Genomic DNA, 26,975 nt, shown 5'->3' with positions numbered 1-26,975 from the left:
AATGTTCGATTGCACTTTCCACATTGTCGAACAACATCACTATTGCCATTTATGGTATTTGAAGGATCGATGCTACTTCAGCTACTTGAAGTATCGATGCCTTTGATAATACTTAAAGAATCGTCCTTTTTTGTTAGGTCAATCCAATTTCAAATTGGTTTTCGCCTTCGTTCTATAAATGAATTAATTATTAACAACAAACTCAAATAAAATGCCATTTCATTACTTACTACTAAAATTGTTGTTAACTTATTTGAATTCGAAAAATGTTGAACTTCTTGTAACCGTTTTGGAAACGCCAAAAAAATTTGCATTTTTTTTGTGCAAAGCTTACAAACGTCTTTGGATTGAAAATTCTGAAAGCTGGGCTTTTCATCATTTAATCCAGTAAATATGAGGTCAAAAAGTTATGCAGTTCCGTGTTACTCAATAAGATAAATGTTTCATTTACTGACATTATTTGATGGAAGATTCGGCAAATTGACAAAACATTGTTACTTTTGTGTGGCAGGAATGGCGTGCTTCCCAACGTTCATTGCAGCACAAACACGTATGAGCTGTAGATCGTTTATAAAATCATGGTGCGTCGCCTTTTTTAGTCTTCTAATTTACGTAAATCTTGCAAGCAAGAAGTTTTCCAATGTGTCCTGAGTAATCAGCTGCATTTATCGTTTTATATATACAAATTATCGAATAAATTAAGCAATCAAATTTTTATAATAAATTAATCAATAGTATTGGCTCAATACTACAAAAGTTTAAAACATTTTGACCACTTTGTTAACAGTAAGAAATTCTAATCGAGTTAGTAAATAGAAACAACGATTTGGCAGAATATGCGTTCTTATAGCTTATTTCCACTGCACCAAAGAATGTTACGGTTGCCCAATGTGAAAACCCATAAGAAAAAAAAGTCAGTTCGAAACGTAAAAAAACTGAGTGTAGTGGAAAAGGGCTATTAGAGTTGCATAGATAGCAACATCGATAATTTAAGCTTCTTTAAATAAATTCTGTGACGAAAAATTTTACTGTCGCATCACTGAGAGATGCATCACCAATAATATCGATATTTAAATATATATTTTTTAATTTATTTAATTTCTTTATTTATTAAACTAATTCAAATGTAATAATACCTACATCGTTGGTATTATTCGTAACTTTTTTGTTGTAACTTGAATATGAAACTAAAATTATTATTTATAGAGTTTAGTGTATGTCGCTCATAGAGTGCGATATCGATATTTTTGCACCTCTATTTGCTACCACATACATAAATTCTGCGGCTGTTCTGCGGCATAATCGTGGATAGCAAAATTTGGAAAGGATTTATTTTCTAATAAAAACTAGACATAAGCGCATGGAAAACGGTGTGGAAAATGGCTTAACGCCCGATGGCGAACAATTAGAGGTGCGTGAAAACCAAATGGATGGCAGCACGGACGGAGAGGCTGATGGCGAGGGCGACTCGACGCCACTGCTGCCGCAAACAACAAATGACGATGTAAGTGATGTGGATGGGGAACGCGATATGTCTATGTCGGATGCGGCTGAAGGTGAAGCGGACGCAGAACCCACTCCTGCCGAGGCAGTGGCGCCCTGTCAGATTTCCATACTGGAAGATAGTATGTGTGAAAAAGATGCAGACAGCGATGTGCCTGACGATGAGAATGATGACGAGGTAAGCCAATCTGTTGTACAAATTTTTGTTGCCATATCTACGTACAATATTGTATATATTTTTGGGTATAGGCGAAGGAGAACTATGAGGGATTCAATGGCACTGGTCGCACAGTAACTCTGCAAACTCTAATGGCTGCAAACGTTCTACAGCCAGGCAAATCGCTAATGACAATTGATTACCTGGGACAAAAGTTTGTCGGTGATCTTTTGCCAGATGGTAAAATTAAATCTCAAGAGACTGAAACAATATTTGTAACACCCAGTGCTTGGGCAATGCATTGTAAACGAATCATAAATCCTGAAAAAAAGAGTGGCTGCGGTTGGGCCTCTGTAAAATACAAAGGCAAAAAGCTAGATGCCTATAAAAATACATATTTGCGAAAGTGTGCTTTGCAAAAGGAGTCAACGCCAGAGGATGGTGAACTAGGTAAGATAACATATCTTATTAAAGACTATTTAGAATGATAAACGTATTTTGTTTTTCTGATAGACGCCGAACGCAAAACTGAATCACCAGATTTAATTGTGAAACGTACAGTATTTCAGCACAATACTGTGACCAATCGCAATATTATTCAGTAAGTCTTTCGCTATATTTTAGTGTTTATGAGTTGTTTACTGCAAATTTTACTTTTTATTTCTAGCGATGCCAATATGTTAATTGAGGCCGTGCCGTTCACTTCATTGGGCAAATTACAACCTTTTCTATTGACAATCACATCCTCCGCTCTTTTGCTAGCTGATTTCCATTGCCATTTGACCGTACGCGAAGTGTGCGGATATTTGGGAGGTACTTGGGATATGAACACGCACAGTGAGTCCGGAATTAAATGTACACCTTATGTGTGTGGCATGAAACTGTAATGTTTTGTTTTATTTTTGGATTTGCAGCATTGACAATAACGAAAACGTATCCATGCCGCAACACCCGCTTCGATCGCCAACGGGCCGGCGAAGTAGAGCGGGATATACAGAAAATGATGTTACAAGATCAAGTTTTGCTTGTTGGCTGGTATCACTCGCATCCCAAGTTTCAAGCTGAGCCGACATTACGCGATTGCGATTCACAACTAGACTATCAGATACGCATGCGAGGTGCTAGCGATCTAACATATACACCATGCGTTTCACTTGTTATTTGTAAGTACAAGGTGCTCGTGACGCCTAGGTTTTAGTTTGCATTGTTAATATAAGTTTCAATTATTTGTTCTTTCGAAAAAGATTTCCTACTAAATTCATTCGTAGTCATATAGATAAGAATTTAAAAAAAATCAAAACATAGTTTTGTAACTGAAGAATAGATGTTACATTTTTTTTTTAAGGAACCGTAAAATCTAACTTATTTTCATAAAAAGGTTTTAATCAGTGTGTTCGGTGTTTTTTATGCAATTTTAATGGTTCGGTTCCTGATCCGGTTTAATTCCATTTAAATTTGAAGCTCAAAACGAAACAAAATTGGACGGCCATTAATAAAGATCTCTTGTTGTCTTTCTAGCCCCTTATTACGAAGAAAACCCAACTCTGGAGTCGGTAGTGAAGTGTATATGGATAGTGCCGCCAAATGAAAATAAACAGGCCATGGAATATGGACGACCAATGTTAATGCAATATTCGGTGCTGCCCGATAAAGAGATACCAGAAGAGGTGCGGACTGAAATTCAATCGTGCGTCGATTATTATACTCAGTATCGTGGCGAGATTGTCAAGTTTCGTAACATTTACAACAACGATGTTACCTACATCGAGAAATTGAAAAACACTCTGTATCCAAAGTTTCCATCGAAGCAGAGTGATAAAGCATTGTGGAATTGGTTATGTGCCGTCCTAGACTGTGAACAGGAAGACGATTTCATACCACCGAAGACTATTAAGATAATTGATAATGATGACGATGATTTGATAGTTAAGATGGAAAAGGCGACGCAGCAACAGTCACAGTCGCAATCTGAGCCGATGAATGATATTAAACTGGAAGAGCAGAAGCTCAAAGAGGAACCATTGGGAGAGATTATTCAATTGAATTCCGTCGAAGAAGTGTCTCGAAAGATAGAGGATGAAACGACACTGCAAGCTGAGCAAAAAGCTAGCGAGCTTAAAGTAATGTCGCTGCAGGAACAACTTTGTATGCCATCGGGACTTAATATGAATCCAGTTCGTATGCTATCACCATTGGCAACGCCAAATCCAACGAACCATACTCCAGCCACAACACCAAGTGCCGTGGTGCCACCGATACCGCTGACTGCTTCTGCCAACCAGTTGCCGCCTCCACAGGTCCCAATGGTGCCACAGATACCGCCAGTGAATAGCATTGCAACAAGTTCTGTCCAAGCACAATCTGTATCACCACGAGACAGTCCCACAAATCTTCAATTACAATCGAATGCTGCCAGTCCTGCAAAGTTTGAGCTTCCAGTGCGGGCCTCGCCATCGCCAGCTAAATCGGATGCCTCGTCACACACATCCCGCACACGAAATTCGCCAGCACCAAGTCCTGGCAAGTTTAGTGTTAGCGACATTGCCCGAAATAGTCCAAGTTTGACACCGAATAAATATGATGCACTGACCTCGGTGCCATTAGTGCCGCCATCTGCAGCGTGCTTGCCAACAGCCAATGACTTGATGGCAGCTAGTTTGGCACAGCTAGCTGGCCAATTACCGCCCAATTTTCTGCAGGCAGATCTGGCCGCTCTCTTTCAGCAGCAACAACGCAAGGATTATGGCAGTTCATCGCTTAATCAATTGGCTGCAGCAGCGGCTAAAGTGGGTGGCTCAAAACAGTCCAACAGTGCGACAGCGCTAGGTAATCTTAGCGATCCCACTGTGGCAGCGGCTGTGGCAGCCTATTCCAATAGTTTCAACATGCCGCTTCCCACGGCCAGCAACACGGGAAGCATAAGCGGCAGCAGCAATACTAACAACAGTGGCAGTAACAGTGGCAGCAAGTCAAAAATGGAACGATCTTCCAAGTCCTCGGCGTCATCGTCATCATCGAATTCTAGCTCATCATCGAACTCGTATAAAACAAAGCTCATGAAAGAACTGGACGAGCTCAAGAATGATCCGCTTAAGATGAGCGAACTAATACGTTCGCCTGAGTATGCGGCTCTGCTCTTACAGCAAGCAGAGGCCTTGGGTGCTACCACACTTGGAACGTTGGGCTTTGGCTCTGATTTAAGTTATTTGACAGGCAGCAATCAACAAGCGACAAATCCAACAAGCAGCAAGTCGTCAAAATCAACATCGGCTGCATCTTCATCATCGTCGGCGGCAGCTGCTGCTGCTGCACTTAATGCTGACTACAACAATTTAATTCAAGCGTCTAAGCTGCTGGGCTATGATTCCTACATGCAGCAGCAGAGCAAGCAGAGCAATGACCTCAATGCGTTCCTACAGCAGCATATGGCTGCAGTTGCTGCAGCATCAATACCGCCGCCACCTGTTACTACCAGCAAGAAACAACAGCATCAGCAGCAGCAACAGCAGCAACAACAATCAGCCCAAGCCGACTACACAGCATTATTACAGACCTACACGAAATTGTTTGATCCGAACAATCAATTTGCCGCTGCAATGGCTGGAACCGGAAGCAAACATATGAGTGGAGCTCACAATGAGCTGTCTGCATTGCTGGCTGCTGGCGCAAGTGGCATGGCTGCTGCCGCCGGTGGCGCTGCCAGCGCAGTTAGTCTCAAGCAAAAGCAGAAGGACATGCAATCGGATATGCTTAATCAACTGCTGCAACTGGAGAAGCATGATTCAGAAATTAAAGCGTTGCTATATCGCCAGAACAAGGCAGCCGCCGATTTGGATGCGCTTTTTGCAGCGCCATCAGGAGCGACTGCAGCAGTTGCTGTAACAGGTAACTCTTCAAAATCCGGCAGCAGTTCAGCGGCAACGGGCGTACCATCACCATCTACTCTATCAAACTCTGCGGCTTACTACAATGCACTGGCCCAGGAGAAAATGCAGGATTATGCGGCATTCTTTCAGCAGCAGCATGGAAAATATGGAATACCAGATCCGCTGTCTAAGTCAACGTTAGCAGCAAATAATATGTTTATGTCTCCTTCGGCCCTGTTCAAGATTCAGCAGGAATCTCTGTCGGCCATGATGATGAAGCCGCCCAAATCGACAACACCTTCGTCGGCTCGAACTAGAGAGTCATCTGCGTCGCCGGCATTGGAGCGACTTACACCTACCAAGTCCATAAGCAGCGGGGGCGGAGGCGGTAGCATAATTGGAAATGCCAATTCAGGTAGCAAATATAATTTTAGTGCTGTCGATTTGGCAATATCCAGTGTGCCCTCAAACACGCCGTCACCAGCGCCGTCGGACGGTAGCAGCGGTTCATCGCATCGACGTCCATCTCCGGATCTAAGCCGTCTGTACGGGGAATTGGCACCGCCAGGTGCCCTACTTGGCAATGCATTGCCTAAGAAACGAATGGAGTTTGCATCGGTAGCTGATTTAGCTGCTCCCCCGCCAGCGAAAATACCGAAAAATAATGTTGGGGATGATGTCTTGAACTTATCACATGATTAGGATAGGCGACAAGGCGCTTCTACTGACGAGTGTAGTACGTCCCAGTGAACGCAGTATTTTCTCAGCAGTATCTATCTCCCATTCTCAATATAATGTTAAGTGAATATCTTCCCAAACTCATACCCATGACTTAAATCGCCTTTCTAAGATGCCTGTGCATTCGAATTGAAATTGTAAAATGCAGATTGGTATGGAAAGCAAGAGAAATTAAGAAAGTTCCGCATGTCTACATAGATATTAATTGCAATTAATTTAAAGGAATATTCATTGAAAATCAGTTGAAATTAGCACTCATACTGCATGGCGTATCATTTGTAATAAATTTGATATATTTGCAATATGTCCAGAATGTAGATAAGTACAGAAACAAAAACAAACACATATACATATAAAAGTAAAGATAATGATATTAAGATATACAGATACATATGTATTGCATTCCCAAAGTTGGGTATATTTAGTGCTTGATGTCCTTAAACATTTAATTTATACAATAAACTATTCTAGGTTTAAATAATGCACAAAGGTACTTTAAGTATTTTAATATAGTACACTCAGATACATAAATGCATACAAACATGAACCTACACAAACTTACTGCATACATATATAAAATGTATTACCTATAACATAATTTCAAATTGACTTTGCCGCAATAAAATATTTAAACTAGTTTCTTAGTTTACAATATTAAATAGAAAATAAATTAATTTCTGGATGTTCACAACAGACTTTATATGGGTAGTTTTGCACAGGTAAATTTAATTTGCGAACAGCATTTAATTGAGCAACATCGTATTCACCGATTTACATATTTACAAACAATATTTCCCTGGTATATATTCTTTATATTTGTGACAAGAAGACACACCTTCTTCAATGTTTTACTTAATAGATTAAAATACACTTAGATGTAAGTGTATCAAAGTACCGGTTAACAATTTTGTTATGATCTACTAGAATATTTAAATTAAACCAGTCAAACTGCTATTCAAAATATTATCAGCCCCTGCCTTAGAAATAAAACTGAACAACAATAATAGCTTGACTGAGAAGTGAGGCTGTGATAAAGATGCATAAACAAATACCTGGGGAACAGGTGTTTACGTGCTGTTTACTTCATCGAAATGAAAAGGCCGGTTGTGGTGCTAAGAGACTTCAGTGGATCATTTGATTATATTAAAAAAAAACAGGTGAACTTTTTTTTAGGTAGTTGCTATTGAGATACCTTTTGATACCATATACACATATATATTCTTATATATAGTCATACATATTTATTGTTTAATTCGAATTTATGAAATTTTATTAATTTGTTTCGATTTACATATATTATTTTAATAATAATTGAGCTATCAAGCGACGCAATTCTCAGATGCAACGTCTAAAATACCCTTCTAGGGGTAACATGCACGGTATTAAAAAAACAAGTGACTTGGCCAATCCGATCGTATAAATAGTCGTGATTTTGTCAGAGGAGCATAAGTCTGTATTTGATTTCGTCGTAAGCTAGAGAACAGCAAATGTCGCAATATAAGGTAAACTCCGATTTAATGCTATTTAAACTTAAAATAAAAAAAAAATTGGCAAAGGGAAATAAATATTGGCAATCGATCTTAGTTGCTAAATATAAATTTTTAATTTAATCAATCACTTTTCCGAAATTTGTAAATAACATCAAACGAATTACATGTGAAATATAATATCTGAATTGATAAATAAACGTTGAATAAATAATATTAAAAAATAAGTGCCAACTATTAACTCGTTGCTGTGTCAACTATTATTTTAGTATTTTCTACGGAAAATATATTAAAATGTGCAAACAAAAATATTTAAAAGAAATGAGTGGAGTTTTTTGAATGGCAGCTTAGTACATATACGAGTATGTATGCCTACAAGGCAAAAGCTGCTCAACGAGTCGTTCAGTTAAATTTGACGTATGCAGCAGATAAAAACTGTTAAGCATATAACTTGAAATTTGTATACGATTTAATATTTAAATATGGAAATGTTATAGTACCAATCGGGCTTTGGCTCGCATTTCTCATCAGAGGACGAGCGGTGTCCCAATTCGTTGCCAGTGGGTCAAAACTCTCCTCAGCAGTGTCCCTATGGTCTTTATGCAGAGCAATTGTCAGGATCCGCATTTACTGCCCCACGTACTGAAAATGTGCGAACTTGGCTATATAGGAAACTCCCCAGCGCGGTTCATAAGCCATTTAAAAGATATGAAGGCTCTAAGTATTTGAGTCAAAATTGGGATGAACAACCCCCAAATCCCAACCAGGTAAGTTGCCTTAAATACATATTTCTAGATGTTTTTTTATATCATTCTAACATAAGATGCGCTGGAAACCTTTTGACATACCCGCAAAAGAGCAAGAGACTATAACCTTTGTCGATGGATTTCACACTGTATGCGGTGCTGGCGATGCAAGGGCTCGTCATGGATTGGCTATCCACATCTATTTATGCAACACGTCTATGGACAATTCTGCTTTCTATAACAGTGATGGTGACCTGCTCATTGGTAGGGATCTGGCGTCTAAATAGCTGTACCGAATTAGAGTCTAAATTAACCATATTATTTTTCTAGTGCCACAACAAGGAGTTTTGGATATAACAACTGAACTCGGACGTATGACTGTATCTCCGAATGAAATTTGTGTTATTCCCCAGGGCATCCGTTTTGCCGTAAAGATTGACACGCTAAGTAGGTGCGTAGAAGAGTGTGGCTAAAGATAAATAGTCAAAATTTCCCTAAACTATCATAATATTATCTTATTGTACTTTAACCTTAATGTGCACCGGGTACCAAAATAATTATATTTAATTTAATCAAATCTGCTAATGGATTAATTTTGGTAAGCATTCATTTCAATTTCAGAGGTTATATACTTGAGGTTTATGATGGACACTTTTGTTTGCCAGATCTGGGTCCTATTGGCGCAAACGGACTAGCCAATCCGAAAGACTTTGAAACTCCTGTCGCCTGGTTCGATGACACTGCTGGGAAAGGTTGTTTTCATCAATAGTATAAACTAATCAATAACTTGAATGTGTTTGCTTCTAGAGTATCAAGTCATATCGAAATTTCAAGGCAGTTTATTTGTGGCCACTCAAAATCACAGCATTTTCGATGTGGTCGCTTGGCATGGGAATTATGTTCCGTATAAATATGATTTATCCAAGTTTATGGTTATCAATTCGGTTAGTTTTGATCACTGTGATCCGAGTATTTTCACAGTTCTTACATGCCCAAGCCTCAGACCCGGTACAGCCATCGCGGATTTCGTAATCTTTCCGCCTCGTTGGTCGGTGCAGGAGCACACTTTCCGTCCTCCGTATTATCATAGTGATTATCAAGATATATTTAAACAATAAGAAGTTCGGCATTGATTGATGGTAATATATTTCAGGAAATTGTATGAGCGAATTCATGGGTCTCATACTAGGTCGTTATGAGGCTAAAGAGGATGATTTTGCTCCAGGCGGCGGTACGTTACACTCTATTATGACGCCCCATGGTCCGGATGTCAAGTGTTTTGAAGGTGCTTCCAATGCTAAACTGAAACCTGAGCGTATAGCCGATGGAACTCAAGTGAGTTTATTTTCTCTTTTATAAATTTGTATTTTAACGCAATGACATCTGTTATTATTATTATAATTATTATTATAGGCTTTTATGTTTGAGTCGTCCCTCAGCCTGGCCGTGACAAAGTGGGGCGAACACACTTGTCAGAAATTAGATGCTCAGTACTACGAATGCTGGCAAGCTTTAAAGAGCAACTTTAAAATTTAAATTTAATCAATTTCACAAATAATTTCAGTTTACATTTATTATTTTTTGGAATACATGGATTTTTATAATAATGGAATTGGCTGAGACCAAAATTCTATATCTATGATATATCTTATATAGTTGAATAACTGGTATTGATAGTTTCAGAATAGAGAAAAAAAGTGCTTTCGATGTTGCCATAGATATGTAAAGTTTTTAATTGGAAATTCACTTTACATTGAACATATAGTTTTATTTATCCAAGAACAGATTACGTGTTTCCCACATAAATTGGGTTCTTAAATAACTTTCCATCTAGTTTATGCAAACATTAACATTTATTCAATATCTCTTTTGTTTTTTTTTTAGATGAAAATAAATTCTTGTACCTTTTACTTTGTTATAGTTCTATAGGGCAAGATGGAAAAAACTTCTTAGCTATTTTTTTTTTTGGCTATTTGCTATTGGTACTATTAAAGTTTTCTAGATCTACGTATTTATACGGTCGGACAGATTACATTTCTAATTTTTGTGGATGTTTAAATCTAAAGTCTAAAAGTAATGCTCGGTGCAGAGCGAGGGCTCCGATTGTTGAATACCTGACTGCTTTTTTAGCCGGCACACGCATAACTGATTGCAATTGATCTGCCCTGGCTCGCTGATTTTCTGCATAATGGATGTGTCCTGTGTGGTTGTAACATTATCATCAGATCGACGGATGTATAAAGATTTAGTGGCGCAATTACAAGAGCCTGAACGCAGGCTTTTCGGATGCAGTAGGGATGTATCTTCGCTACGATGTATCGGTGGACAGCAGGTATTGATAGAATCAACAGTGCTGATTAAATCGGGTGTCCAATCTTTAATCGTCAGTGATCGTATTTCGGATTTAAGTCGCTTGGTCAACCAATAAGTCCGCAAGTCACCTTTGCCCTGTAGGACATTAATTTTTGGAATAGCTTTCGTAATTTAAATTAATTAAGTAATTAAGCAATGCTACCTTAATACTAGTTAGTCCTCGTTCAACACATATATAGCCTCCGATATTTTGCAGCAGCTGATAAGTCAGCTCTGAAATGTGGATTTTCATTGCCTCCCCAGTACTCTCCATTCGGGAAGCTGTATTAACAGTGTCCCCAAATAGGCAATAACGAGGCATCTTTCAAAATGATGAAGTTATGTAGATTACTTAACACAATAATTATGGAATTACTTACTTTTTGACCAACTACGCCAGCTGCACAAGGTCCAGAGTGGAGCCCAATCCGCAGTTGCATCATTTCCGTCGGCTTGTGACGTATTTTGAGATTCCCTACTGTTTCTATTAAGTGTAGAGCGAGAGAGGCTATTTCCCCCACATGTCGGTTGCCATTTTTCAAGGGTAGTCCGGATACTACCATATAAGCATCTCCAATTGTTTCCACCTGTTGTCAGTAAGTGGAAAACTAACAAGTAAGAAGGCTACAGTCGAGTGTGCTCGGCTGTGAGATACCCGCTACCCATTTTGAATAAAAGCAAAATGTTGGGGTATCATTCTCAAAATATACCAAAACATTATACCACAAAAATACATAAAAATATTTTAAATGGTATATTTGGTATATTGATATAGTATTACATTCGAGATATATTATAGAGTACCAAATATACCAGATTGATGTCCAAAGCAACTAAGACCCCTAGTAAGTATGCGTATTTGCCCATACAAAAATATTTCTTTAATAACTTCGACAATTTTTATCTGGACGCAGCCAAATTTTATGTGGGCAGAAGTGGGCGTGATAAACATTTGATCTACCTGTGAATAAGCAAGGGTTGTCGAAAAAATGTGTAGCTCTTATAATCTCTGAGATCAAAGTGTTCATACGGACAGACAGACAGACGGACATGGACAGATCGTCTCGGCTGTTGATGCTGATCAAGAATATGAATACTTTTTAGGGTCGGAGATCCCTCCCTATGCCTGTTACATACATTTCCTGTCGGCATAAAGCTATGGATTATACCCTTCTCCCTATTGGTAGCGGGTATAAAAACTCAGAATGCTTCGAGAATATTTTATGATTGTATCAAGAATTTCTCCCAAACGATTCGTAATTTAAAATAAATTGAAAACTTAATCGTTCGTTTTATTTCAGTTGAAATAGTTCAAAGTAGACATTTTACAATTGTTAAAAGTCTATTTACCTTATAAACATCATAGTTCGATATAATAGAATCGCAGCATGTATACAAATCGTTTAGCATTTCAACTACTTCAAAAGGTGTGCTAGTCGTACAAAGTTCTGTAAAACCAACAATGTCACTAAAGAGTATAGTAACGCAGTCAAAACACTCGGCTTTAACTGGGTCACCACTTTTCAACAACTCTGCTACCGTTCTGTAATAAACAAATGTATAGTATATATATATATTTTTTTAAATATCTTACTTCGGTAGCATTTGATAGAGTAGCATGTCTGTTTTCTTTTTCTCTTCGTATAGTTGATTTGTGCGTTCTTGTACTAAACCCTCCAGATTATAGGCGTATTTTTCCATAATTGCCAGCATGTTATCAAATATGTTTGGTTTTCTGGAAACGAATCTTAATGGAGAAACAAATAACTCATAATTCAAACTTACAATCCCGCTTGCAGTTCTTTTAGATGCATTCTAACAAGTCGTATATCGGGACGGACTTCAGGATCTTCTTCCCAGCAAAGTCGCAAGCATTGCCGTATATAGTTTGGTATATCAAGGTAGCTAAGAGCTGGGCGAAACACTCCATGTTGCAGTAAGTCGGGCCGTTTTACTAATTCAATTATTTCTTGACAATAACAGAATTTATATATGATCCTCATAAATATTTAAGCACTGCAGATAAAATCTTACCTTCATTGGTATATGTAGTTTCACCCCAGGTTCCATTACGCCCAATCATCTCGTATAGTAAAATGCCAAAGGAGTAAATATCGCCCTTCTGGGAACCACGGGCTGGTCTCAAAGAATTTCTTAAAAGTTCAGGTGCCATGGTAAGGGAGCGTTTCATTTCCAATTCAATTCTGTAATAAATTCACTGTAACCGCATATTTTTATTTATATTTTATATTTGTACTTATTGGGTTCATCCTGGCCGGCTTTTAATTCATGGAGTCCAAAATCAGAGATTTGGCATACCCATCGAGAATCGATAAGACAGTTGCTAGACCTTAGATTTCCGTGCGATATTATCTCCGAATCGTGTAAGTAAATCATGCCTTTCAGTATATCCGTAACCAATGAAGATATAAACATATGATCCAAATGCAAGTCCTCATTCGCAAGTACATCTTCTAGGCTGCCTCTGGCACAGTATGTGGTGAATATTATCACCGATCCGTGATCAATTGATGCACCAATAAAATTTATTATATTTTCATGACGAACCTGAAAACGGATCTTATATTTAATTCCAAAGAAATTTCCAACTATACCGTTTACCTCACGCATTAATTTCAACTCCTTGCGAACCGATCTGGTTATATCCACATTCTTTTTATGTATTTTTTTCATAGCGACGATGTTTCCACGAAAAAGAGCTTTTGCAAAATGTTGTTGTTTATTGACTTTCAAAAAGTGCACATACTTTACATACCAATGTTTGTGAATGATCTTTTATTTGGTTCTCCAACAACCAGAATACTTTGTCGACATATTTGGACCTATTTAGAAGTAGGTATGTAAATTCAATTATATCTCAATAGATATTTCTTTCTTACAATATTTTTATGGCTAGGATTATTGTATTCGCCCAGATTAATTACGGTCACTTCCTTCATATCTACTTTCCACAATAAGCCAGCCAAAGTTTGTTCATAACGGTAGTGCCTGCAGAAGAGTTCATAATGTATATGTCTTAATATTGCTTAGAGAAATTACACAGGTTGCAGATTCCTTAATTTTGTTTTAAATTCCAATATGTGCGAAATTTGTGCAAACCTAAACCAAAAGATTATAGTAAATTATCTTTACTTGAGCAGAAGGGCGATGGCTACTATCAACACAAATACGCATAGAGGAGCTGTTATTAGATAACGCCAATCCAATTTCTTCCGAGGACACAACTCCCCGTGGAAGCCACACATTGGCTCAGCTAGCGGCGGGCGTCCATTAAGCCATTGAATAGTTCGACCATTTTTGATATAACGAAATTCCTTTAATGAAAATAAATTATTCTTTGATATTTTAAGTTAATATTTTTTTCTTACTGGTATTAGAGAATCCTTATTATATACAAAGAACCCTACAGGCAGCATCGACATTTTTGCTATCGAATTACCCGTGCTACCTCCACTCGCATCACTCTGTAATGTGATCACAGTATAATTACCCTCTGCATCGCCATTGGAGTCAATGAATACCTACAGTACATATCATATTATATTAGAATATCTGTAGTCGGAATTCGTTCGAATACATTCTACTCACATCGAAACCCTGAATGGAGTGGTAGGACCTATTAAATATATGACTCATTACGAGACTCCCATCGTTAATGTCCCCTCCAAGCTGAAGTATCTCTGTTATAGCACGCGCATAAATCATTACGCTGTCGTACAAGTGCAAGCCATAAATAGGCACCTAAGTATATTACCATTGTAAATAAGAATTTTTAGTAACAACGGTGGTATTACATACCGATATGTTTTCGTAAACTCGTTGGTGGTAGGGTACTAGGAAGGGTGCTTTGCGTGCATATTCCTTAATTTTAGCACAAATATCACTGTAATATTAATTCATTTGGTATACATATACATATTTATAAAATGCATATTAGTCATTATGTAAATAGACTAAAAGTGAAAAATGTAGGCATTGCAGGGTATAGTTGTTTGTGTGAAATTTAATTGAAGTTAGATGAAAATTACCGAATATGAGGATTTTGTGGATATGTCATGCTTATTTTTATAACTGAACGAAATGAGATTTTGTCCAGGGATTTGCTCTTTTCTTTTCTAATATAAGGATCTAAATAATCTGCAATGAGATCGTGCATGCGTTAGAGTTCAAGGTTGCTTCAAGCCAACTAGCTTAGGTAATTTAACATACTACGTTCCATGATATTAACACGACGATTTGCATTATAAATTTCATCATCTACAGATATAACGATATATTCTCCGCTTTCCAGAAGTTTCCTGTTTTGTAAGCATCGAACAAAGTCCACCATGGCGATGTGTTCTCCAATGAATACGTATACTTAATGTGTTAAATTTAATTTGGATTAAAACGATTTCATAGGTACAAAAAACTTACTCCGCGTTGTTGCGTAGGTTTCTTCAACAATATTTTCAATTTGAGATAATGTTTTTTTTATGGGTATATAGTCCGATATGTACTTAAAATGAGTGATTGTAAAGTTCCTAGATTCTGCCAGTTCCTGTATAACTTGGATATGATTACTCTTGTCCATAAGAAAAACTAGTTTGATTTCTCACCTGTATAGCGCTAGCTACATCCGAGCCCCAAATTGGCTTCGAACTTACAACAATTGCAAATTTCTTCCAATCGTATGCATTTAGCAGACTTATCACACTCTTCGAAACCTATATGAAACAAGAATATTATGGTGTATCATTGACGAGTATTAGAATTACCTTTGACGCTGGGGCGAGAGTACGTGCAAATGTATGAAAAGTGTTTTTATTCGAAACAATTGAGTCGGAGCATTTCTATAGAATACAAGAGAATTTGAGCAATACGCAATAACAAATATTACTTTTTTTGATCTTACGAATGAAAGCATTGGAGTATTCCAGGCAGATGCAAGTAAAGCCTCAGTTGTGCAGCTTTCATCGGGCCCAATAAAAGCTTTTACCTTTTTCTCCCTCATTTCTGTCATAAATCTAGATTTAATTAAAGTGATTTTTTATTGCGAAGGACTCAAGCTAATTATAAGTTACCTTAATGGTCTTACTCGATATGAGCTCATTTTGTTGCCTATATCAAATGGCGTAAAGGTCAGTGTTTTCCCCGGCAACAAATTAACATTTTTATTGACATCTTCAACGGCAAGCGGAAGGCCGCCAAGTGTCACCTTATGTTTCCAAATAAAAATTGAAAAAAAAAGCAGATGAACTTATGTTAACAATTTTGTTTGTAATTTGGGTCATCTTTCAATTATCAAAGCATTCTATTAATATCAAGGAATTCGAATCATCTCAAAGCCGAGCGAACGATTCAAAGCCATTGCATATGCTCTAAGTTCTTGATTACGTCGAGGTTGATTTATACGCAGACCAGTTGTCATATTATATCCATGGATTATAGCAAAAATTAATGAAATCCAAAGTAATAATAGTTGAGATACAAGTATTATATCTCCGAAGATCACATGAATGTTTGGATGTTGATTGATCGAACTTAAAATGCAGCTAGATATCTTATCAATCTGTGCGTATATTTTCATACTCCAAGGCAGCATCATAAGGAAACTGAAGGTATTCCAAATTTTGAGACTAGCTCCACAGATCCGACATAGAAAGTCATTACATGACCCGGTTGTTCTTAGCAGCACTATTCCATATCCGTAGTAAAATGTACTCATCGCGCAACCTGTGTATAGCAGACTGTATGCTATTTCACGTGGCATATCGCGATAAGTAAGCTCATTGAAAGGTTGTATAATACCCAGTAGCACTGTCGACTCCAGTATAATAAATAACCAGCATTTAGGATGCGATTGCAACATCAATAGAATATCCTTCAATCTAAACATATTATCTTTTAGTAAAATTTGACTGTAATAAATTTATATTAAAGATATTTTATTTTTGTTTTGAAAGCCTTATCAAATATTATTGTTACAGTTGGAATAATTTTGCTTAGAACATAAATTGCATTCATTCGTCAATTTGCCTATGATTGATGACAGTATGATGTGAAACTTTTCTCATTTAAGGTGGGCCGAAACTATAATTAGTTTGCGAAATACCAATGCCTTGACAACTGCAGGACACACACACTAGTCGTTATAATCAACGAAAAATATATTTCGTTAAACTTTTTACTTGATCTCTTCATTCACAAAAATTGCCTTTGTACACATGCAGTTTGAACACTGTTTGCTAAAAGCGCCGTTATTTGTCGGACCTTGAAAATTATTGTTATGATGTTTATAGTTCAACCAAATGAAATGGAATTTTATGCTTTTATAATAAGCACCGCACCGTCATTAACTTCGTATTACGTATACATGCAATGTTAATCCAAAAGGTCTTTATCTTCATTATATTGTACATATTTGTGCTCTCTCAAAACTCAGAGACAACTTATTACTGTGAAGTGTAATGTTCAGTAAGTAAGGAAATAGGCAAATGCGTGAGAGGAAGTTGTAAGTCCGTGACGTTGTCATGGCATTTTATCTACAAAGCGTAGTTTGTCAGCAAAATGTACCATAAATTCCTGTTTTTTGTTATTAACATTTTTGTCGACAGTGTGTGCAACGGTGTATTCTTGATTGTTTAATTTAATTCCGAGTACCAGCGAAACAAATGCTTCGACAATATTGCAGATGGACATAAATATTTGGAGAAAATACACTGTGTTTTCAATCCCTTCAAATATGCAAATATGTAATTTTCAACCTCAATCGAGAAATATATATATATGGGCTATATATGTGTATTTTTACTAAAATAACTTGGTGGTAAGCAAATTGAAACACTGTGAGTACTGAAGATAAATACTGCAGCCTGCTTTCTTTTAATAAGCGAAGCATAAAAAATCATTACCAATGACATATGTATATAGTTATGTACATATGTGTACAATCTTTATTGTATTTTGAAATTGACTTTACTGCAAATGGAAATGTTGAGGAGCTGGAGAGCAGAATTTTGGTTAAGCATTAATAACAATAGACTTCCAATATCCGCTTTAAGGAGTAACTTAATGTCAAATCCTGAAATTGTTTTTTATGATAGAATATTATAAATAAATTAATTAAAAGATTTAAATTAAATTTTTTTTTTATTGGTCATATTTAAAATTGATCTCTTATTTTAAGGTAAAATGTCTAGTCGGAAAAGTTTTTGAAAGGCATTATTTTTCATTTTATATTCATTTTTCCTAAAATGATATTTAACTTAACTAATTTATTTATTTCGAAATTAAATTGTCGCAAGAAGTTTTCTGAAATTCTGCTGTCTTATATAATATTCATCTAACGAAAAAACAACTTCTATGTTGATGAACATGTTTTGTTAACGATTAATTCCTTGATGATTAGCATCAACAGCCGTGTCCGTCCGACTGTCTTTTTTTCTGAGGGTTTTAAGAATAATACTGTATTGTTTTGCTATAAGCTTTTTAAGATGTTAGTTTTAGTTTGATCCTTGAGATTACATATTTGTAATGACCCCAAAAATACTTTTAAAAAAAAAATAAAAGACAACAAAACTGGACCAATGAGCAATAAATTTAGCTGCTGTATCAAGAACCCGTCAGATACATATGTATAGTAAATAGATGGCTAAATATAATACTATTTGTAAACTATAGAAGTGAACGTAAAGTGAATTGGAACTTACGCGCATTTGAGAGTATTCCGCAAGGAATCCAATATTTATGGTGTCTTTGCTGGCTGCTATGCTATGGCTCCGCTGACATGACAGCAAAGTGATAGCCACAAGAAGAAAGCAAATATCAGGAATACCGCGGCTTTTGGCCGTGTTAACCGGACACATTGCTCGTAAAGAAGTAAAACAAGAAGTTAATGCCAATGAAATCGTATATGCCGTCGTTGTTGCTGCTGTACTTGATGTAGTTGGATTAAGTGCACTGAACGCGATTTCAAGTTAAGAACTGCACTGCAAATGCGTCACCTTTAAGGCAACTACGCGTTCTCTCGTGTGGTACATTTGAGATTTAAATTTCAAGCAACTGAGATTCACGAGTCCGCTATTTTTTCACTTGTTGCTGCTACTGCTCGACCCTAGGATTCTATTCAGACTGCGGCTCGTCAAACTGCTGCTGAGTCCTTTTTATGGCGTTGGCGTTCGTAGCTGCAGCTTCGTATCGGTTCCGGCATCATGCGGGGGTCGGTGTCGGAGTCGGTATCGGAATCGGGGCTGCGGTTGTGGGCTCGTTGCGCGCCAAAATGAAATGGCGTATGACTGACAGAAGCTGCTCTCGCCTACTGACTCCTGCTGCTCTAGCTCCTGCTGCCGTCACTGTTGTGGCTTAGATGTCGAGAGTGGGTGCTAATATGGTATTTTGGATAGCACGAGTCCGACGTGCATTTTCCGCGCTTCTGACTGATACAAACTAAAAACAATTTTCGTTCTCTTGGCTGGCTCCTTTAATTAAGACTGACAAAATGTTAATTTTTGAGCATGTCTTTTACAAATAATTACCCCCTTTTAATTTACACTTAATGAAGACACGGAAAAATCTCATAATACATAACAATGTTCTGTTTACATATATCGATAGCCTGTTTTTATCTATGATTCTTGTCAATTTTACTGAATTCTGCTTCTACGTTGCACTCCAAATAGCGCCGTTGGTTCAAGGGCGTGGATTAGCTCATGCTCTTGAATTGTACCGCCCACTACTATGTTTACATATATTTTTCCTGACTTTACCTATGTACATCTGCTGACTGGCTCAAGGACACGAATCACGGATTAGCATGGAAGTTCACGAAATGTATACAAATATTTTGGTTAATGGACGTATCACAGCACTTTTAAAATAAACATACATATGTACATACATATTTACATGTGTACATATGTACATATATGACAATGTAGGATTGAATGAATTTAATTTCACTGTACTTATTCATTTCATATTAAACGTCTTGAAAATTAATTAAATTATATTCATATCCACAAGACATTTTTGTTTTATTTTTTTTTTTATCTTGTATTTCAATTCGAAGCTATTGAGACTTTTTCTCATATGTTTATGGAAGTAATTTGTTACCAATATTCGATATGCGCTAATTGAAAATTCTTTTGTGTCTGAGATGCTTGTGGTAAATAGATGATTCTTTGTATTTCATTTGTCATTTGAAAATTGCTTAATTTAATTTGACGTTTATATGTGCTTACAATCAGTAAGAACATTTGAGAGACTAGAGATGACAGAATTCATCTTGGGCTACTCAAACCCGAACACATTCTTGTATTGGCAGTTACTAATTCAATTTGGTCACAACTGAGCACTGAGCACTGACAAAGAAAGGCCTTTCAAATGTTTTTCAGCCCAACCCCAAAGGAAAACTGTGGAAAACCTTCGGGAACAACATGCAACTATGTTCTTGAGCAAATTAATTGTAGTAAATCGCTTTTATTTAATGTGCGAGATAAAATTACGCATGCAAATAACTCTTACAAACTCTTAATACGAGAGCAATGATACCGAGATGCAAAACTGCTATGTCCGACGAGCATACTATTACTGTGTGTCCTTCTTACAGTGGACATTGCAACAAGCAGTCGACTAACAAATGGCGATACAGCTATTCTTGGCTGCTCTAAATTCCCAATGATAGTATCAACACAATTAGGTCTTCGTCAGATGATCAACGAAGAAAAAGGGCTTTCTGACTATCCAATAAAAGTTTTTTTTTAAATATATATTTTGAATCTTCTCTTACGAGACTAACAAAATGTGTTTAAATATTAAAAATACTACAGTATTCTAACAGTTTCTTAAACTGTATTTAAGGTAGGCGGTCCTAGTAATTGTCGCTGGATCGGTCGTTCCGTTCCCGTATTCAAGTCTCTCTGAATGTTTTCACTCCGAACGTACCACGGTGCCGGTGATAGTTCTCATGATCTTTGCTTGGGCTCTCTGCACGATCTTTACGTTGCTGTTGCTGGCGCTCCCCCACAACTGAGAGACATAAGTCCAGATTGGTTTCAAAACGGAGTTGTAGAGTAGGACCTTGTAATCCAGACTAAGGGGGGAGCGGACTGTTTGCCTTCAGCCTTAGGTTAGTTCATTTAGCTTCAATGTGCGTGCGCCAGGTGAGCCGTCTGTCGAGATGTACGCCAAGATACGTTACTTCATCTGATTGAGGAAGCACGGTATTGTTTAGTGTAAGGTTGGGGCAATTTCGTCTATTTAAGGTAAAAGTTACGTGTTTACATTTTTGCTCATTTACTTTTATACGCCAGTCTGAGAGTCTGAGTTGCGCTGAAGCTTGTTGTGGAAATTTAGATCGTCTAAGAATCACGGTCGTAGTCAGTTGTCTACTCGTAGGGATATCAGAAGTGTAGAGTAGATATAAAGTCGGCCCGAGAACGCTGCCTTGAGGAACACCAGCCAATAAAAGTAAACGAATAAAAATGCGAGCACAGGGGAAATTGTCCACCTCTCACAGAAAGTAACGCAGCTCTTGCAGAACACCATGACAGCAGACTCACATGGTGTAAGCACATGGAAGCCAAAACTATATCTTGTTAATTCAAGAGATCTGAATATTCAACCTGCTAGAGATGTACGAAGCCAATGATCGAAACATGTCGCCCGAGAAATACGAACACTAATTATTAGTCTGACACTCAAAAAGATTCAATAAATAAAAAATAATTAGAATACAATGATTGAATTTTATCCGTTATTTTATTATAGAACTTGTTTACTACAATTTTGGATTATTGATGTTATATGGCCCTCGCAGTCCGCTATTTTCGGTATATAATTATATGCTCAGCAGGGATTTGAGCGAGGAGCAATCCCGTGTTAGCCCAGTTATTTATATGTTATTCTCACAATCGAGCACATAAAAGTAATAGGGTAAATTGTTTTGAATTACTGATAATGGCTGAGGGCTTCCCTGTTGATAACGCCCAGGTATGTTGTGTACTTTGGCGACGTGCCATTGAGGGCAATAAATTGTTCTGCTACTTCAACAGCAACACGGACTTGAGCCTCTGAGGTACTAGCGCCCAAGTGAGGTGTGGCCACAACTTTAGGATGATTGATGAGTGCTTTGGTGACCTCCGACTTGGGTGGCTCCTCAGGGTAGACATCAAATGCTGCGCCAGCGCATTTGCCACTCTCAAGAGCATCCAAAACAGCCTGCTCATCGATGATGCCGCCGCGTGCCACGTTGACAACTTTGACACCATGTTTGCACTTTGAAAGCGTTTCCGTGGAGATGAGATCTGCGAATTGAATTGAATTATGTTTCAGACACAAAAGACTCATTGTTAATGCAAGTTTATCTTACTTCTGGTAGCTGGTATCAGAGGAGTGTGCACAGTAATATAATCGGCCAGCGGCCAAATCTGTTCTAAGGTCATCTTTTCAATACCCGCCGCCTTAGCCTCGGCCTCCGTGGTGATGGGATCATAGCCAATAACCTGGTGAATATGAGATATAGGTAGGAACAATAATAATTAATCGCAGATGGGTTACCCTCATGCCCCAGGTCTTCATACGAATGCCCACTTCACGTCCGATGCGTCCCAGTCCAAGCACCGCCAGAGTTTTTCCATAGAGTTCGCTGCCACTATACAATTTCCTGTCCCAGCGACCTTCCTTCATGCTCTGACCGGCAGGCACAACGGGGCGCGCGAGAGCGCCAATTAGGATGCACGTCAGTTCACAAGCCGAAATAGAATTGCCACCCGGAGTGCTAAAAGCAACAAATACACAATTTCTGATAAATACACCAAACACTGAACCAAGCTGAAGTAGGAGAATGATGAAGGCACTTGTTGTGACTAGACAGCATTATGCAAATATCTTGAATATCGCGTATTCGCATTGTATCCCTCTCAATCCAGGCGGGCTCATTGGCAATAAGGACTTCGTTTAACAGAGTTCAGAAAACAGCAGAGTTCCACCCAAAAATCTGTGGCGGTCTAATTATGCGCGTCAAGGGACCTAACTCGACCCCGCCACTCCATCCACAACTCAATCCCTCTCTTGTTGGTTTCGATGAGACACTTTAATGTGCATATTGTCAATTTCATGCACCTTACAAATAGGGTACCTAAGTTGATAGGTCGAGGTCGTCAGCACCATATAGGGGAACACGTCTATTGCATTTGACATAAGACCAGACATAAACTGATATTCGTTTGTTGCATTTTCAGAAGCAGAGTACTAAATCACACGCAAATAAGACATCGTCCGACATCGTATTCTTGAAGAACATTTGTATATAACATACATATGTATTTATATACATACTTACTTAAGGACAACGACATTGTGCGAAGTCGCTGCAGTCACATCGATATTGTCTACTCCTGCTCCAGCTCGACCCACAACCTTAAGACTCCCAGCTCCAGCTGCAAGGACTTCCGCCGTTATTTTTGTATCTGAGCGTACAATCGCAGCATCAAAGTTCTGAAAGGTTTAATATACAGTAAAAGCAATATGTAACGCGCACAATGAATGCTTACACAAACATACATATGTATGTACATGTGTACATGTGTGTATGCATGAATGCATGTGCAAAATATTGGCATTATTGAAAAATGGATTGCATTTTGTTAAACTTTCTTGTTGTCATCAAATAAAGGCCGAAGACAATCACAAGTATTTGACATAAAATAAATGCATATTAATAAGTCATTTCATCTTCAATCCGATGTACTTTTTTCCAATTTTTTTTTTTTTCGAGGAAACAAATCAGATATTTTATATACATACATATATTTAACTATTGAGTGTCTAATCGATAATACACCCAATGCTCGCATTACACGAGCTCTATAGGCACGAATCGAGTCTAATACGATTTGAAGTTCTACAATTAGAAAAAACTTGTGAAGTTGAGCAGACATTTAAAAAACTCTGTCTATCTTATATGAATTGCTGGTATAAAAATTAAAAAATTAAGAAATGTATACATATTTTCTTATCTAAATATTATTTCTTTAATTTAATCATTTTGTTAAATTTGAAAATATAAGTATAAATTAACTTTGAATTATTCTATATAATTCATTTTGATAAATTCTAAAATAGAAATATAGATTAACTTTGAATTATTATATAATTTTTTTAATTCAAGATCGTAACTTAGATCAAATTGAGATGTCCAATTAATAATACGTTTGTGATTTTTAAGCTACTACCGTATCGAGTATTTATTTATTTATGTCAAGTGCAAGCAATGACTTATCGATAACGATTATCGTGATCGCAATCACGCATTTTCGTTTCAAAAATCCGTTTCCGGTTTAAAAATGCGGTTTAATTAAAAAAACTTAAATTGGAATAAACGGCTGAAAAAGAAGCGTACGAATAGGTTTTTTTTATTATTGCATTAAGTGGACACAATTTTGTATCTTCGATTTAACGACCGATACAATATGAGTTCAGAAACATATAGTAAGAGTGCTGTGTCTCTGGTTGTGGGATGCCGTCTTCAAGTCCTCATGAAAGCGACTGGGAAGTGGCAACTGGCGGAGATATTAGCCATAAAGGAAGTTGATAGAAAGCGCCAATTTTACGTCCACTACATTGATTGCAATAAGCGACTGGATGAATGGGTATCTATTGATAATGTAAAATTGCTGCAAATGGAAATTGACACCGACCGCGGCAGTTGCAGCGGCGCTGTTAAAAATTCACAAGAGAAAATTCAACGGAATGCTGAACTCAACGGTGAAAAGTCCCTTGAGCTTCAAAGGTACATACATTGCGAACTCACGAAGGATGCTCAAGAAGTTTCTAATGTTAAGCCAAAGCTATTTGACAATGATGAAAACACACATAAGGATGGAAAAGTAGCAAATATTAAATCATCTGGCACCGAGAAAAAAATAGACGAGGAAGATGTAAGGAATGTGGAATGGATCGAGCTAGGAAAGTATCGCATCAAGCCCTGGTACTTTTCGCCATATCCGAAGGAGCTTTGTCAAGGGGATTGCATTTACTTGTGCGCATTCTGTCTAAAATATTGTGGCTGTCGCGAGAGCTTGGGTCGTCATTTATCCAAGTGTACATTAAAGCATCCGCCTGGCAATGAGATCTACCGCAAGGACAGTATTTCTATGTTTGAGATCGATGGTCGTCGAAACAAGATATTTGCTCGAAATTTATGCTTACTGGCTAAACTATTTTTAGATCACAAAAATCTTGATTATGATGTGGATCCTTTTCTCTTTTACGTAATGACGGAGTTCGATTCTCGAGGCTTTCACATTATCGGTTACTTCTCAAAAGAAAAAATCAGCGCTGATGGAAATAACTTGGCTTGCCTATTGACCTTACCGCCATATCAGCGCCATGGCTACGGGAAACTGCTAATTGAGTTCAGCTATGAGCTTTCCAAAGTCGAGGGCAAAACAGGATCTCCAGAAAAGCCACTGTCTGATCTGGGCCTTCTGTCATATCGTTCTTATTGGACATGGGCTGTACTCGAGGTTTTAATCAATTACACTTCCGTACTTAATGGCGACCGACCAAGCACAACAATTATTGATATTTCCGAACAAACTGGCATACATAAGGACGATGTTATTTATACATTAAATAACCTCAATCTTCTCAAATATAGTAAGGGACAGCATATAATTTGCGTCGACAAAGACACCATTACGCAGCATCATGTTGCGATGCAAAAATGTAAACTACGCATAGATTCAAACTGTCTGCGCTGGACCCCAAAATACTGATCCAAACGCTCAATGACCGCTGGAAAGCATTAACCCATCGATTGCGGAAACTTTTATACATTCTAATAATTTCTGAGCCAACTTCTTACATATAAGTTCACACATACATATATTAATCTAACATATTTAAAGAGCTTGGAGCTTTATTGCTAATAAGCAAACCTTAATCAACACTTTGACACAAATATTATTAATTGTTTCTTATAAGCACAGCTATAAGTGTTTTATGTGTACTGTAGATGGGCGTCCAGACAGATTTCCGCGAACGATAATCTTCTTTCATAAATGTACATACCTGTTCACATTTGTAGAAACACTTTGAGTACTTGCATTTTTGAGTTCGTTTTAAGCCGACGAAAACATTTTATTTTAAGAAGTCATCAATGTATCAAGCAAAAGCATTGAAATTGAATTGTTGCTCAAATAAAGTGTATACATGGAAACGGAAAATATTGCATTAACAATAAAGTGTTGTTTATTATAGAGATAAGTTTTTGTTTTTACTTTCAAATGCAAGATAAGACACAACACGTGTTGGCAACTCACAAGCAATATTAACTCATATATGTATGTATGTAATGCCACCTATGTGCCCCGGGATGATCACACAACCGCTACACATAGCATTACTATATACAGTAAGTATGTGCGTTGGAAATAAAGTAAGTATGTTTTTGTTGTGCAATCTGATTCTTACATACCTTTACTTCCTTGCAGAGCTCATCAACTGGCAGTTTAAGCTTGTACGTAACCTGAGTAAAAATAAATCAAATCAAAACCACAGTTAAGTTTCCTGTATACTTATGTATACCATGTATGCACATTAATGCACTTTTACAAGCTGATACACTTGCAAAAGAGAGATTTATGAACTTACGTTGATGCCGTGCTCTTGTAAAAGGTCTACACACGATTTATCGACTGCATCGCAGACTAGAACATTTTGAATTTTCAGCGGCATTTTGCAAAATACTTTAGAATTTTAAGTGCAATCCGTAGAGAATATAATGTACATATGTAAGTATATTTAAAACACTTGAATAATATTTAGTACACTCACTCACGCGCGGGGGTCTGCACTTGTTGTCGGTATGAGCTTGATAATATAACTAATTCAAAATGTGAGAGTCAATGGCCAACGAACCGGCTGGACAGCGACTTCAACGACTCTGCTCTCTGAGTGAGCGTGAGTGATCGAACTTGATAATCAAGAGGGAGTGCGCTCTCACACCAATGTGTGTGCCCATAAATGCATGGCTATGTGTGCTATGTACTGTAAATAAGTCAGATTGTGCGAAAACAAGCTGTTAACCCGTAAGCGGCCGCAAGGGTTAAGGATCCATATT

At 37.5% G+C, this 26,975-nt stretch overlaps 6 protein-coding genes and 1 long non-coding RNA gene across 7 annotated transcripts; 4 read left to right on the top strand and 3 right to left on the bottom strand.

The window, feature by feature from the left end:
- The first annotated feature begins 1,246 nt into the window (after positions 1 to 1,246).
- Positions 1,247 to 6,955, top strand: LOC132798142 (MPN domain-containing protein CG4751). The gene is made up of 6 exons (XM_060809880.1): positions 1,247 to 1,681; positions 1,753 to 2,110; positions 2,174 to 2,261; positions 2,328 to 2,497; positions 2,575 to 2,823; positions 3,179 to 6,955. The coding sequence occupies exons 1-6, from the start codon at positions 1,361 to 1,363 to the stop codon at positions 6,226 to 6,228; spliced, it is 4,236 nt and encodes a 1,411-aa protein (XP_060665863.1). The 5' UTR covers positions 1,247 to 1,360; the 3' UTR covers positions 6,229 to 6,955.
- A 716-nt stretch (positions 6,956 to 7,671) lies between these two features.
- LOC132798147 (homogentisate 1,2-dioxygenase) lies at positions 7,672 to 10,348 on the top strand. Its single transcript, XM_060809899.1, has 8 exons — positions 7,672 to 7,766; positions 8,249 to 8,518; positions 8,575 to 8,761; positions 8,828 to 8,948; positions 9,119 to 9,249; positions 9,305 to 9,586; positions 9,651 to 9,832; positions 9,911 to 10,348. The coding sequence occupies exons 1-8, from the start codon at positions 7,752 to 7,754 to the stop codon at positions 10,031 to 10,033; spliced, it is 1,311 nt and encodes a 436-aa protein (XP_060665882.1). The 5' UTR covers positions 7,672 to 7,751; the 3' UTR covers positions 10,034 to 10,348.
- Positions 10,089 to 19,404, bottom strand: LOC132798144 (guanylate cyclase 32E). Its single transcript, XM_060809881.1, is given in 24 exon segments — positions 10,089 to 10,623; positions 10,625 to 10,945; positions 11,013 to 11,171; positions 11,230 to 11,436; positions 12,200 to 12,392; positions 12,444 to 12,584; positions 12,635 to 12,818; positions 12,884 to 13,053; positions 13,107 to 13,417; positions 13,472 to 13,569; positions 13,626 to 13,692; positions 13,750 to 13,858; positions 14,003 to 14,184; positions 14,239 to 14,391; positions 14,459 to 14,611; positions 14,669 to 14,753; positions 14,899 to 15,007; positions 15,080 to 15,229; positions 15,287 to 15,410; positions 15,469 to 15,576; positions 15,628 to 15,702; positions 15,765 to 15,876; positions 15,934 to 16,067; positions 18,562 to 19,404. Coding segments are annotated over 24 exon segments (3,567 nt in total). The 5' UTR covers positions 18,718 to 19,404; the 3' UTR covers positions 10,089 to 10,557.
- On the top strand, positions 11,423 to 13,684 carry LOC132798151 (uncharacterized). The gene is made up of 4 exons (XR_009633911.1): positions 11,423 to 12,276; positions 12,649 to 12,785; positions 12,864 to 13,233; positions 13,546 to 13,684. It is a non-coding gene; the product is annotated as an uncharacterized LOC132798151 (long non-coding RNA).
- Positions 16,110 to 16,854, bottom strand: LOC132798150 (uncharacterized). The gene has a single exon (XM_060809903.1). It carries the CDS (start codon positions 16,746 to 16,748, stop codon positions 16,173 to 16,175), a length of 576 nt encoding a protein of 191 aa, XP_060665886.1. The 5' UTR covers positions 16,749 to 16,854; the 3' UTR covers positions 16,110 to 16,172.
- Positions 19,405 to 21,591: 2,187 nt separating the features above from the next.
- LOC132798149 (D-3-phosphoglycerate dehydrogenase) lies at positions 21,592 to 26,768 on the bottom strand. The gene is made up of 7 exons (XM_060809902.1): positions 26,690 to 26,768; positions 26,507 to 26,601; positions 26,331 to 26,381; positions 23,193 to 23,347; positions 22,409 to 22,628; positions 22,221 to 22,353; positions 21,592 to 22,155 (listed from the first exon to the last, which is right to left on the bottom strand). Exons 2-7 carry the CDS (start codon positions 26,588 to 26,590, stop codon positions 21,800 to 21,802), a joined length of 999 nt encoding a protein of 332 aa, XP_060665885.1. The 5' UTR covers positions 26,591 to 26,601; positions 26,690 to 26,768; the 3' UTR covers positions 21,592 to 21,799.
- On the top strand, positions 24,123 to 26,052 carry LOC132798148 (histone acetyltransferase Tip60-like). The gene has a single exon (XM_060809900.1). It carries the CDS (start codon positions 24,322 to 24,324, stop codon positions 25,627 to 25,629), a length of 1,308 nt encoding a protein of 435 aa, XP_060665883.1. The 5' UTR covers positions 24,123 to 24,321; the 3' UTR covers positions 25,630 to 26,052.
- Positions 26,769 to 26,975: the final 207 nt, after the last annotated feature.

This window comes from Drosophila nasuta, chromosome 2L (genome assembly GCF_023558535.2).
Source record: "Drosophila nasuta strain 15112-1781.00 chromosome 2L, ASM2355853v1, whole genome shotgun sequence".
Classification (NCBI taxonomy): Eukaryota; Metazoa; Arthropoda; class Insecta; order Diptera; family Drosophilidae; genus Drosophila; species Drosophila nasuta.
This window is presented reverse-complemented; position numbering and strand designations above follow the sequence as displayed.